Raw genomic sequence first — 15,111 nt, 5'->3', positions numbered from 1 at the left:
AATAGAAGTCTATGGGGCAGTGCAGACAGTCCATGCTTTTTGCGCAGCGTTTGTCCGCTGCGTAAAAAGCGCGACACGTTCAATATCTCGGCGTATTTCGCGCATCACGCACCCATTGAAGTCAAAAGGATGAATGTAAACAGAAAAGCACCACGTTCTTTTCTGTTTACAAACATCCAAATGGCGTGTCATAATGATGGCGGCTGCGCGAAAAGCACGCAGCCGCGCATCATATGATGCTGCCTCACGGAGCAGGTAAGTGGCTTTTGCGCAGGCAAAACGCTGCGTGTTTTGCGTGCGCAAAAACGCCACGGTCGTCTGAATCAGCCCTTAGGGTGTATTCACACAATGCAGTCATATTGCGGTTTTTGATATTGTAGCAAATATTGCAACAAAAACTGAAATATGACTGCAACGTGTCGGTATAGACATTCAACCATTGTTCAGGTGGATGTGCCGAACAGCCTAGTCCACCATTATTGAGCGGAACATATATGGTCAGCAGAAAGTCTGTGCAGGCCTACTAGACTTGGAGGATATCTAATGATTCATCAGCTGTGTCTCCTGACTGACAATGTTAGGGTATGTTCACACGGCTTATTTACGGACGTAATTCGGGCGTTTTCCGCCTCGATTTACGTCCGAAAATGCGGCTCGATAGCGTCGGCAAACATCTGCCCATTGAAAGCAATGGGTTTTACGTTGGTCTGTTCCCACGAGGCGTATATTTACGCCTCGCTGTCAAAAGACGGCGCGTAAATAGACGCCCGCGTCAAAGAAGTGCCTGTCACTTCTTCGGACGTAAATGGAGCCGTTTTCCATTGACTCGATGGAAAAACAGCTCCATTTACGTCCGTAATTGATGCAGCGGAAAAGCGCCTCAACATGCCATTACGGCTGAGGCTGGGTTCACACGACCATGTTACGTCCGTAATGTACGGAACGTATTTCGGCCGGAAGACCCGGACCGAACACACTGCAGGGGGCCGGGCTCCTAGCATCATAGTGATGTACGATGCTAGGAGTCCCTGCCTCGCTGCAGGACAACTGTCCCGTACTGTAATCATGATTACAGTACGGGACAGTAGTTCCACGGAGAGGCAGGGACTCCTAGCGTCGTACATAACTATGAGGCTAGGAGCCCGGCCCCCTGCAGTGTGTTCGGTCCGGGTCTTCCGGCCGAAATACGTTCCGTACATTACGGACGTAACATGGTCGTGTGAACCCAGCCTGAAAGTACGGAGCTGTTTTCTCCTGAAAACAGCCCCGTAATTTCAGCTGTTACGGACGCTGCCGTGTGAACATACCCTTACTGATCTCTTGCAGATTTTCTGTGTGGTTGCCGCACTGTAAATCTGCAATAATGTACAGCACAAAACCAAACTTGCCAACAATCACGATTTAGGCAAGACAATCCCACGAACTGGCCCACAAAAGTGGCAGGTTTATGCAAATTTCCCCCAAAAAGTGCACTTTTTAATTCATTTTGGGGCGTTCTTATGCCGAACGGGGCTTAAAGGACCAGATTTGGGTATTTAAATGTTGGTAAGTATGGTCTACAATACATGTGAATGGGATTTTAAAAACACATATAATATGTGATAACATAAGGGTAGGTAAAAAGGGTAGGTAAAAAAAATAATCATGGTAGTCTGACTGCTGACCCTTAGGCTGTGTTCACACGGAGTATTTTGCAGGAGGAATATGTGCCTCAAAATTCAGTTTGGAAGTTTGAGGCAGATTTTCCTCTCCCTGCACGCCGATTTTCGCTGAGTTTTTCGCGGCGTTTTTTGCCCGCGGCCATTGAGCGCCGCGGGCATAAAACACTGTGAAATACGCTTTCTCTGCCTCCCATTGAAGTCAATGGGAGGTCAGAGGCGGAAACGCCCGAAGATGGGGCATGTCGCTTCTTTTTCCCGCGAGCCAGTTTTACTGCTCACGGGAAAAAGACGCCGACGCCTCCCATTGAAATTTTGTGACGTGGTTTCCGCGTCAAAAAACTCGTCAAAATACTCCGTGTGAACATAGCCTTAGGCTGTGTTCACACGGAGTTTTTTGCAGGAGGAAAATTCTGCCTCAAAATTTTGAGGCAGATTTTGACCTTCTTGCACATCGTTTGCCGCGATTTTCGCCGCGTTTTTCACCCACGGCCAGTGAGTGCTATGGGCAAAAAACTGAGCGAATTGATATCAATGGGAGGTCAGAGGCATAAACGCACGAAGATAGGGCATGTCCCTTCTTTCTCCCGCCAGGCGGTTTTGAAATCAATGGGAGGCATTTTCGGCCAGTTTTGTGGAGCGGTTTCCACTGCAAAAAGCTCGTCAAAATACTCAGCGGCAGAAAACGGCTGAACTTGCCTCCCATTGATTTAAATGGGGGGTGGAGGCGTTTTTTTCCCGCAAGCAGAAAAAAACCGCTTGCGGGGAAAAAGAAACGTCATGCCCTATGTTGAGGTATTTTCCGCCTCAAAAACCCCATTGAAATCAATAAGAGATGGAAAAAACGCAGCGTTTGTTTTTATGCTTTTTTTACGCTTTTTATGGCAAAAAACGCTCGCGGTTTTTTTCCTTTGACTATTATAGTAAGAGGTAAAAACACCTCAAAAAACGAGTAAAAAAACGCCTGTGGGGCAAAACCACTTAAAAAAAAACAGAGCTGATTTTTCCAGGCAGAATTTTCTGCCTGCAAAAAAACTCAGTGTGAACAGGGCATTATAATCTAAAAGAAACAGGCTGGTTTTAGTCCTATTCGCTAAGAGAGAGCAGTCTATGTATTAGTTGTACCCAACTAATTGTGTTTCATTTTAACAATTCCATAAAGTGACGTAAGTGATGCCATTGACTAAACATTATAAAGGTTAGGGTATGTGCACACACACTAATTACGTCCGTAATTGACGGACGTATTTCGGCCGCAAGTACCGGACCGAACACAATGCAGGGAGCCGGGCTCCTAGCATCATAGTTATGTACGACGCTAGGAGTCCCTGCCTCGCTGCAGGACAACTGTCCCGTACTGTAATCATGTTTTCAATACGGGACAGTCGTCCTGCAGAGAGACAGGGACTCCTAGCATCGTACATAACTATGATGCTAGGAGCCCGGCTCCCTGCACTGAGTTCGGTCCGGTACTTGCGGCCGAATTACGTCCGTCAATTACGGACGTAAATAGTGTGTGTGCACATACCCTTATATCCACCACATACCATAGAAAATGGATTTGCAAAGTAACAAAAGTAGACAGATCTTTTATATTAGAAATCCATTCAGCTTTATTTCAAAGCCATGTAGCTCATTTTTTGTGGCATCATTGTTCCCCGCCGCCATGCAGTCTTTTACTCTCTGTTACGAGGGTAGAAATGTAATGAAGCTTCATAATATGTTTTCTACCTGCGGTTTAATTGTATCTGAACAGCATGTTATAAAAATAATAATTATGATACAGACCACGACTCACAGTGCGCAATCTTTAAAATAACCATTACATTATTTCTTGTTTCAAGTCTAAGTGCCTTTGTGGGTAATTTTATGATTTCACACTATTCAAAAAGGACCAAATTTAAAAAAAGAAAAATAATAGATTCAGACAGAAATACTCCATTATTAAGGAGACAATATTTACTATGCTTTAACTGTTGTATTACAGCTCTCAGCTTTTCGAGAAGCCTGAGGCCACGTGCACACGACCGTGGATTTTGTCCGTAATTACGTACTCCTTCATTTCTATGGCCGACAGACACCTACCCGTATATATTTACTGGAAGGTGTCCGTGCCGCAGAAACCTTCTGTAAAAAATAGGACATGTCCTGTTTATTTATTTTACGGACCGTGCTCCCATACTTTATAATGGGAACATAGGCCGCAAATACGGACGACTGTCTGCGGGCGGCCGTGCCCGTATTTATGGACCGTGATTACCGTGATGGGCACGTTCGTGTGCATAGGGCTTGAACAGCAAACCTGCCTACTTATAAAGCATTGTGAGAGGCAGGAATAATGTGTTTAATAACTTTATCTGGGATCGCTAGAAGCCACAGCTCTGATACGCATACTGTAACTGCAACGAGCCATTCAGAACACAGGAAAACAAATATTTTATCAGTATGACATCGATATTCAGTGATCTGCCCATAGAAACAATAAAAACTAGCACAAAAAGACGTGTCCATTTCTGGTATGAAAGAATAACAAATAACAATAAACCATAAAGTCGATTTAACTTGATAAGTTATTGTACTAGCCATTTATGGGTTTCTAAGTAAAGTGAATGAGAATGTATGGTGCCGAAATGTTTTCCTGAAGAATATTTTACACTTTTTCTTTGTCGACAGAATAAGTGGCGCTCTCCCTCCCCTCTCTCCTCTGACGAGGATGACCGCTCCCTAGCTGAGCGCTCCCCTGAAGTGTCACCTGCACTTACACAGGAATTTGAAGGAGAAAGTGAAAATTTGGCTCAGCCAGAGTTCAGAGGATTATGGAATGAAGACCTCAAACCCTATCAGGTAAAGGAGAGGAAAATACATGAGCTGTTTTCTACAGGAAATGGCTTGGTGAAAAAATACACAAAATATTTCAGGGCACTTGACATTTTTATGAGCAACATTGTGAATTGTATTAATATTTCTACATGTACATTACAGTGATATACAGGTATATACAATGCAACTGTAGACATTTCATGCGTGTAATATCATCTCAAGCTGGCTATAGGCAGACCCTTTACATTCTGATTATCCAGGTTGTTAAAAGAGTTTTTTAACTTAAACAGCTTGTCCGCTTTAGACAGTACTTACTTGTTCGAAAGGTCTCTTGACGATAAGCTGCTCAAAAAGTTTCCCCCTTCTAAGACCTCCAGTGATCAGTTGTAATCTATGGATAAACCTGGTAGTAACTGTTCAATTTCCCTTCAGCGCCACCACAGGGGAAATTAAGCATTACACACTGCCCATTCATATCGGTGATTTGTTTGTGTAATACAGCACAGGACAGATCCTCCAGAGCGAAATACTTTTTGTAACCGCCCTCATCTATGGCCAAAAGATGATCCTGTACGGGTGATCCTTCTCTATTAACTTAACATTCCCTAATAGGGTATATGAAAACTTCTTGAAAACCGTGTAGAACCGATACACAAAGTATATTGGAAAATTGCATAACTTTTTATTATACAACAAATAAAGAGTACCTCCAATAATAATGCCGGTTGAATCTCCCGTCAGAAGTTTAAAGTGATAGCGGAAGATACAGCCAGGAGAACGGGTGGTCCGGTTACTAGGTAAACTATATGATGCTGTTAGCCTCTCCTTCTAATCTCCTTTGCAGGAGATCCTTCCAGCAATGCATCGCTGCCTAGCCAACCAGACCACACAACTCCCACCGTCCCTTTTAAACTTCTTGGACTAGACAAGATCAGCATTATCATTGGAGATAGTCCTTAAACCAGAATATCCTTTTAAAAAACAATTCAGTCAGCATCTCCCAAGCCTGATAACAGAGAGCAATAGCATCTACCACCAACGTAGATAATATAAACTTTAGGGTTTGTGTCCCTGCATGTCTTGGATGTGACTGCTTCTAGTTATTTAATCAATTGTCTTTCAACATAGTCATATAAGAGCTAACTTATGTCTAATGCTGAACTCTGATCAGAAGAACGCCATGGATATGTGTCTACAGCTTGATCTCTCGATGATTAATCTCCTCTCCTGTTTTCCGTGCATGGACTGCAAAGCCACAGATCATATTGTGTTCGTTGGCTAGTCTACTATACATAACTGAACATGACAGCAGTGCTGTGAATTCAGAATCATTTTATGCGGCAATTTGCAATTCTATGAGATCGTCCTAATTGATTTTTTTTTTCATGATTATTTATCAGCCCATATTCAGTGAGTAAAGCAATACTCCGTGCAATTAGATTTCGAATTTTGCCTATTTTTTCAAATCGCTGTATCAGCTCTGCTTTTTATGGATTATTGCTATTATATCTTATGTATCTGACATCTGCAGATGCCATTTTTATAATATGAAGATCTCCATAATCGAAGTGCAATAGGTTTGCCGCTGTACATCATTTTTGTACAGACAGTTTTATAAAATATGATATAGATTAAGCTTTACAGAAGAAACCTTTATTAAACAGCTATTCCAATGTTGCCATAAAAAGCAGCATATAATTCTCCAATCCGTTCCTTATCTGATGATCTTCTGTATAATATATTCTTGCCCACATTCAAAGAGAAAATTAGCAGCTGTGCTGCAGCTCGTACCATTTACTTGAATAGAACTGAATAGTACAAGTTGCAGTACAGTATGCCTGTAAAAAAACAATACAGGAGAAGCGGCACTCGCAGGAATTCCATGGCCCTTCATTGTGCTAATCAGCAGGGGTCCCGGAGGCTAGACCCCCACTAATCAAACATTGTTGTCCACAGTCATGTGATAAATATGTTGCTACATGTTCAAATATTTTTCCTGGGTATTTGCCACCTGCATAAACAAATTTAAATGATAAGATTCTGTCTGGCTGCAGTCACCACTAGGGGGAGCTTAGGACCTTATTGTATACTGTTTCATTATTGAGTTAAAGGGGTTTTTCTACTAAGAACATTTATCTTCTATCCTCAGTATAGGTGATAAATGTATGATCGCTGCGGGTTTCATCACTGGGACCCCCACTGAACACTAAAATGGGGGCCCCAACCTCCGTTCCTTCTCACTGCATGATAGCAATGAGGATGATTTTCAATGGGGCAGCGGTTGCACATGTTTGCTGCCACTCTAGTCAAAGTTTATGGCACTGACAGAGAAAGCCAAACGCTATACACAGTGGTTTTGCCGGAGACAATGTCGGCCCCCTAGACATTGAATGGCATTCTACTAGGATATGCCATTACTTTATGATCGGTGGAGGTCCGACCTTTGGGACCACTGTGATCTTGAGAATAAAAGGGCCACATCACTGATTTAGCACTGTGTACCCCTCTAAGTTTTCCCTGCACAGCGCCGCTCTTGGCCACCTGACTGCTTTGATTTGGGCCGTGCTGCAGATTTTTTTCCCCTGCGCTGCAGCGACTTAGCCAACCACTGTGCATGGGAAAAAAAATTAAAAGAGGTCACACTTCTTAATCAGCACTGTGGCCTGTTCATTCTCCAGACCATAGAGGATTGCCAGAGGTCAGACCTCCACCAATCATAAAGTGTTGGCATATCCTTGCAATACTTTGAGCGTCATAGTCTCATCCTCTAACGTAAAAATTCTTCAAGTCAAATCTAATTGAAAGATGATGATCATAAACTGATAAGTCATTGATTTTTCTACGCTGCACCGTGTTTATTTAGATACCCAAAGATGACATAGACAACAAGCCTCTAGGGGGTAGTAAAATGGAAAAAGAAATTATGACTGAAACCCTGAGGAGGCTCCGTAATGGCATCATTGAAAAGCAAGTGGTCTCAGGACATGAATTTAAAGGCTGTCCGTTTTATAGCAAACCAAAAAAGATTCATTTCAAGGTTAGTCTCACGTTAATGACAGTAATGAACCAAATAATTTGGCTTTTAATAACAATGGATTTATTTCTGCATTATTCTCAATGGGAATTAACCTACTCCAATTCATTATATTACATTAAAATGACATTCATATAACTGTACTTTGTGTATTCTTTATTAGTTGTTGGTGTCTCTCCTTCCTTTACTGCTACAGTTTTCTACCAAATGTAAAATGGGAAGAAACATTTTAATAAAGTGCTTTCTGTATTGTTGGCTTAAAGATTTATTCCCATCTTATAAAGTGATCGCATATTGCTAGAATATGCCATCATTTTATGATCAGTAGTGGTCCGACCCCACCGATCCTGAGAATGAAGGGGTCACAGCACTGATGTAGCGCTGCGTCCCCTCCACTGTTTTGGGGTCGGAAAGTGACGTAAATAGGGATGGCTGCAGTTCCCTGCACAGCTTGATGGGCAGGAGCGCCGGTATTGAGGCAGCAAAAAGTAAGAAGGGGATGCAGCGCTAAATTAGCACTTCTCCCTTAATTTTCAGGAAAGTGGTGGGGGTCTCTGGCACTATTTGTTTAACTCTCTGCAGCGCCACCTAGTTGTAAATTAAGCATAACACCGTGCCTATTCAAATCAATAGGTTGTCCGTATAATGCAGGACAGGACTGGTCCCCCAGAGCTTGAGACGCTCTTTGTAAGCGCTTCCAACTCTGGCCAAGAGACGAGGGTCCTGAACGGAGGATTCCCCCTTTATTAACTTAGAGATCCCTAAAAGGGTCCATGAAAATAAGATTTCTATACTAGACAACCTTTTTAAAAGTGAAAATAACAGGCACTGCTCTAAGATCAAATAAAATGATGTTTCTGTTATTCTTACCCTACTTTTCAGGACCTTGATGTGGGTAAGACATATAAGAAAAAAATCATTTTGACAAATGCATCATATACAATTAATTTCTGCAAGCTGGTGGGAGTAAGTGATCATATGGAGGATTTCATCACCATACAGTAAGTAATTCATCATTCATATGCACTTAAAATCTGTTCTGTATTTCAAGTAGATCCAAGAGTGAACTTTAAATCAGCCCGCTACTCACCACTCTGTTTCCAGGGTTGTCAGGAGACGGGTTCGCATCTCTATATTTGCCAGATTGTTTTGAGATTTTGGTCAAAAGTATGTGACCTTATTAGCACTACTTTAGGAACACAATTCCCCAAATCTCCTTCAGTCAAACTTTTAGAGGATAAACCCCCTGGCCTGCGTTACCAGCGGCATAAACTTTCAATTTATTTGCATGGCAGCTTGGATACTAATTTTAGCCAGCTGGGAGAATCCAACATTTCTCCTTTAACTTAGTAAAGAAAATAATTAATAGGATGCTTAAAAATATCCACCATCCTATCTGATATTGTAAACCAATTCATGATCACCTGGCAACCCCGGATACACCAGAATACCTCCCGAGGCCTGATACATCTGGTCCGAACATAATATATCTCTTTTATACATATATGCTTTATTTAACTTTTTTCTTTTGTAATACTTTAGATACGGTATAGATGTCTATATGTGATCACTCATTGACCTTGTTTGTTCTGTTAGATTATTCTCTACTATTCTGTTCCTCATTGTTTGAGTACAATCTGAACAATTCTAACATTGCTCTCCCCCTGAGCGGGTTTGTTGTACAATTGGCGAATTGTGCTGCTTAATTTTATTTTACAGTAAAGTTATTTTAATGCTCAAGCTGCAAACTACTAGCTCCTGCCTTTTTTTTTTTATTGCATTGTCGTGTTGTGTTTTAGACCTAGTACATATTCTTCACACTGGTCATTTAGGGTGTCGATTTTATGTCATTGCAGGTAGCAGTAGAATTATGCTGGCTACAGATTCTGCATTATTTTTAGACTAATGGGTCATTAGCTGATATTAGACATTAGATGTCTAATATTGCAACATATTTTGGCAAGTCTTTCATACAGATTGCCAGTCCAGTGTCATAATATTCTGGGATATCACATAATTTTGTGCTATGTTCAAAGAGTTTTTCCATAATAATTATTTATCACCTATCCACACAATAGAAGTGGCTTTCCTTGCCGTTCCTGGGAGCCCCATAGGAATGGAGCTGCTTGACCACCGATCCTTTCACTTCTATGGTAGCCCCATAGAAATTAATAGAGCAGTGGTCGAGCATGCGCACTACGCTCCATTCCTATGGGGCTCCCAGGAACGGCAAGGTAAGCCCTTCTTTGTGATCGGTGGGGGTCCCAGCAGTCGGACAACTACCGATCAGATATTTATCACCTATTCTGTGGGTAGGTGATAAATATTTAATATGGGAAAACCCCTTTAATTCCAGTAGTTATTTTATGCAGTGGATGGAAATGTAATAGTTTTGAGCTTTAGTGTTTTACATTATTTTTTTATTTTTTGCCTCTGGAACTGGTTTTTTTTCAACATTTATCAGCTTTTTTTTTAATTTATTTATTTATTTTTTATTGTGTACAAAAAAGGGTGCACAAGAATACAAATGTGAAGGAAAGATTTAAAGTGGCAAAAGTGATTTGAGACACCCACTCCAAAAGTTTAGCTTTCCCCCACTTCAGCAAACCAGAGATCTTCCTTGCAGACGTCTCCTTGCTCTATGATGCCCATTGGCGGTTTTCATGGTCCGCTCAGTAACCTATACAGGAGTTTGTGCATTCGTACATGGCAGTTGTGCAGTTTTTTTGTGTTTTTTTTGCTGCTGCATCCATATGTTATAATATCATGAGTGGGATTTTATGGAATCCCATTCACACAGTGCTGTTCAAAAAACAAAGTCGGTGTATTTTCTGCATTTTTTTCCCCATTTACTTCATTGGGTAAACTGAAATTGCAAAGAAAAACGCAAAAGTTTAGCTGTATTTTTTTTATTGCATTACTGCCATGTAGTTTGCATCGACTCAATTCCAGGAAAATGCTCCAAGAATTGTGTCCTTTATAAAGCTGCAATCACAGGACCATGCTTAAAACCACGTGTATTAGTGTAGGGCCACACAGAGCGGCCGCTGAGCTTTACCATAAATCGGCGTGGTTTTCAAATTGATTCGTAATGGACGTCCGACTCGTTATAGTGCAAAACTGTGCACCCATTAACAATCAAACTGCTGTTTTGCTGCAAATTTGTGCCTCCATTAACAATCCGTTTGAAAGCCGCCCACCTATTTGCAATATAACCGCATGTTGCTGCAGTTTTCGGTTACATCACGGCCGCCTTATGGTTGCTCTGCGTGGCCCTCTTCTGAAGATGCAGCATTTGTATTCTGGACATGGTGCAGCTTTTTTTGTTTGAATTTACCCTAAAACCCTAAAACTAAAAGTGAACTATTAGTTGGGGGGGGAATAAAAATTAGGGTGTTACATCGGACAATTTCTTGGGCATAAAGAAGCAGAGAATAAAAATGTCTCTTGATCTATATGTAATCATGGATAAATCAAGGGCATCCAGTGGTTCATACAGATTATAATATTTACCACGTTATAGGAATGGTATATAATTAGTTTTATAATTAAAATAAATGGGTTTTTATGCAGAACATAACTGGAATTTAATATTGGACTGGAAATATTGGTCTGCAAATTCTCACATTCTTTTAAATATCACATTAATGTATATGACCTGTCTATAATAACCTCCAGTATTGTAAGAATTCACATTTTTTTCCCCCAAAGTGAACAGTTTTTAAAGTTACTGTTTGTTAAAGATGAGGACGGTCTATGACATTGAGGTGTGAGTGATGGATATAGTGTGACACAGTTTACGAGCTGGTGGAACCAACATGCCACATTACAGAATTAGATTATCATAGAAACTTCACGTTGCAGCTCACTGGTGACAAGGTTTCAGTGTGGAGATGTGACAGGAAAAACAATGAAGGTTACATGGAGGAATTCTGTGCCCATCGTACAAATGATACTGTATATACAGAGTGCTGTATGTAAAATAGCATTTACAGATGATTTTGAAATCCTAATAATTGCTTTCCTGCATAAATCCATTGTATGTGGTCTATTCGTGTATGTTTATTACTATGTATTTATTCCATAGAGAAGCACAAGTTATTCATTTGTGTTTTGTGCAAATTTTATCAGGTTGAATCCTAAAAAACAAAAAACAAAATAACAAAACACTCAGGTAATTAGCAAGTGACAAGTGATGTCACTTGTTACCGTAATTATTGTGGGAGCACTGCGCTGTAATGCCGGGTTGTCCTATAATCGACAATTATCTCCTATCAACAGGATAGATGATCATTTTCTGATCGCTGGGACCCCAACTATCGCATGAACGGGAATCCCGAACCTCCTAATCCTCCGTACTGCACCTTCCGCGGTGAGGAGGAACTTAAATGGAGCGCTGTACTCCGCTGTTTCCGTCATTCCTATAGACTTTAAATGAAGAGGCAGCGCACATGCTCGATCACCGCTCCATTCAATGTCCTCCTCACTGCAGTCTAAGAACAACTGGGGGTTCGGGACCCTTGTTCTCGCGATCGGTGGGGGACTCCGCAATCAATCCTGTGGATAGGTGATAATTGTAGATTCTAGGAATACTGCTTTAAGCCTTTGCCATCTGTAAGAATAAAGAAATTATAATATTAGAGACCAAAGCCAAGTTGAAATGCAAATGTTAAAATTGTATATAAATATAAAATTAATATATAGTTTTGGAGTAAAAGATTCAGATTAACTTTGGAATTTATTCATTTATTTTTGCTCACTTTGGGCTTATAAATCCAGTGGGCGATCTCACTCAATGATTGACAGTGTTTCCTGTATGAGAGTGCATACAGAGAGGGCTGCCAGTCACTGAGTAGGATCGCCCACTGGACATAAGCCCGGAATGAGTAGAGATATAAATTAATAAGATTCCAGTTTATGCAATATCTTTCCCACAAAACTATATATACAATCTACTCCGCTCCTCTTGCTCTATAACGTGATGCCCACAGATAGGACTGCAGGGTCCCTTTAAGAAGACCTCATTAAACCCCATTGAAGCCTCTGATGTTAGGGCATGCTGGGAGTTGTAGATTTGCAATAGCTGGAGAGGTATAGATAGAGTGACCTCTGCATTAAATCCACAGAAAGAAACAAGCAGCACTGGTGCAAACATAAGATACCTTTATATACCCATGCAACGTTTCTTTGGAACTATATTATATTTATTTGGGGGTATATTGTTTTTGAAGTGCTGCCATGGTATCTTTGAATTACACAGCATTAAATCCTCTCATCACAGGATAATACACTTAAACGTTATATTTTGCTTTGGTTTTTATAGATTTGACCCACCTGGACAAATGTCAGCTGGAATGTCATGTGAAATGATTGTAATATTTAAACCAATGGTAAGTTAATACTGTTACTTTTATTTAAGGACATTCTACTGCATGTAAACAACCACAAAATGTATTCATCAGTTCTGAGGCAAGTGACATATTGTGAAAAAAACCCACAATATACACATCTCCCTCTCTCTCTTTCTCTCTCTCTCTCCATATATATATATATATATATATATATATATATATTCATTCACACACACATGTATATACACCATAACCGATCCGGCCACAGTGCCCTCTTAACAGATCCAGCCACAGTGCCTCAAAAACAATGTAAGTCGCAGTCACTACCCCCATTCCATTACCAGCTATACAATATTATACTGCTTTACAGCTGCTGAAATGTAATGTCGTCTTCTTGTACTACGCCAGAGATTGACCCAGATCATCACTTCTGCTAGGACCAAGAAGTCGTGTCCCAGGACTCTGCAGCTAAATCTGGGATTCCTGGGAGGAGGTTTATCTTCTGCCAGTCTGTTTGCTCTTTGCTGGAATCTAATTCAGCAATGCATTTTGATAGATACTGTATATAGTCAAGGAAGTGAAAAACTGTAAAGCTTGTGCTTGTTGACTGTCTAACCATTATTCATTATTTAGATTAATGAAGATCTTGACGGGGAGGTGATGATGTTGGCTCAGACCGGTCCCTTTTCTGTTCCTGTGAAATGCACAACGAAGAAGTCTGAGGTAATGTGGCAGAATACGGCCTCTTGACACTTGACTATTGATTACATATAAACCTCGCTGTCCAGTCCTTCATATAAACATATCATGTCTCATATTATGTTCATAGGATTAGCAGAGATCGGTCCAATATGTCTGTCTGTATTTCATCAGTAGGACTAGTAAATCCGATTCTGCCAGGGAGACAAAGTCCCATCCCCCCATTGGTTGCCCCCTGACTCCAGTGCTGGTAACCAGTAGACCTCATTATTGCTTCAGTCCTTCTTCTAGATAACGCTGCCAGGTTTCTCAGGAGTGTGGTGGTTATCAGTACCACCTGCGAATCACATCTCTGACAATATTTGAGCTATTCTTAGCCAGCACTATGGGTAAAGATACTTAATCATAAGTGAAATTGCCTCCAACTAATTCCTAGCGGCAATAAATATGCGATGGGTCTATGGAAATAACAGCTCTTGCTTTATCCTGCTGTGAAATTGGCAGAATGTGAGAATTGTAGGATTCCTAATTAGCAAAGCATGAAATGCCATAAGCCATTGTAGCCAATCAGCTGTAATTATTATTTCATTTGCTGTGCTGGGGAAAGCTTACGTCTGATCGGATACTAGATTTTTAAATAAATCTCGCAGGTAAATTTTGATTTAAAATTATATCTAAGATGTACTTTTACTTATTGTTCAATGATCTTTATTAAAAAAAATGTGATTCATTTGATTTGCTTGAGTGTACCTGGCAAGTGTGAAGTTACAAGTGCACCAAAATATAAAGCATTTATAAACCATATACTGTAATGTCATGTGGTCTGGCAAACATTGACTTAAGGGGGTTCTCCTTGCATTTTATATTGTTGGCCTATCTTTGGGATAGGTCATTAATATTAGATCGGTGGGGTCCGACTCCTGGCACCCCTGCCGATCAGCTAACTAAAGGGGCCACGGGAATGAAAGCTGCAACCTCTTCATAGCTTACCAGGTACATCATCGTACACATACGTAGCGGATGTGCCCGGCAGTTCCAGTTCCATTCAAGTGAATAGGACTGAGCCGCAAACCGGGATACATCCGCTATGAATGTTTATGGTGCTGTGCCTGGTAAATATTAATGTCAGCTGATCGGTGGGGGTGCCAGGAGTAGGACCCCCACCGATCTGATATTGATGACCCGCAGAACCCAAAATGCATTTATCTTATGTTATCAACACAATTTATGTAGTTCATTTTAGAAGGTATAAATGTGGTAAATATTGAATATTATCTGACTGAAGACAACTTTTACAGCTGGACATAGATAAAAAATGGATTAATTTTGGCACGCATGTCATTGGAGAGACATTGACTCAGTACATCACACTGACAAATAGAGGAGCTCTTGGGACAATGTTTTCTGTAAAGCAAATAACACAAGATAATGATGCGCAGAAGACACCTCCAGTCTCCTCTGAGGACATGGTAAGTAGAAAATGACGTATTTGCTGAAATACTGGTGTGGAATATGCAAACTGGCCTCTGGTAGTATGGGTAGATATACC

The 15,111-nt window shown here is 40.8% G+C and overlaps 1 protein-coding gene across 2 annotated transcripts in view; it reads left to right on the top strand.

Annotated features, from left to right (window-relative positions):
• The window catches only part of CFAP74 (cilia and flagella associated protein 74), a 109,110-nt gene that overhangs the window by 25,206 nt on the left and 68,793 nt on the right, over positions 1-15,111 (top strand). For both annotated transcript variants that reach the window (XM_075839640.1, XM_075839641.1), the window contains exons 12-17: positions 4,332-4,502; positions 7,342-7,515; positions 8,395-8,513; positions 12,836-12,902; positions 13,497-13,586; positions 14,861-15,031. In XM_075839640.1, coding sequence (XP_075695755.1) covers positions 4,332-4,502; positions 7,342-7,515; positions 8,395-8,513; positions 12,836-12,902; positions 13,497-13,586; positions 14,861-15,031 — 792 coding nt within the window. The remainder of the gene's footprint in view (positions 1-4,331; positions 4,503-7,341; positions 7,516-8,394; positions 8,514-12,835; positions 12,903-13,496; positions 13,587-14,860; positions 15,032-15,111) is intronic.

Source organism: Rhinoderma darwinii, chromosome 10 (assembly GCF_050947455.1).
Source record: "Rhinoderma darwinii isolate aRhiDar2 chromosome 10, aRhiDar2.hap1, whole genome shotgun sequence".
NCBI lineage: Eukaryota > Metazoa > Chordata > Amphibia > Anura > Rhinodermatidae > Rhinoderma > Rhinoderma darwinii.
Note: the sequence above shows the minus strand (reverse complement) of the source record. Positions and strands in the feature narration are given on the sequence as shown.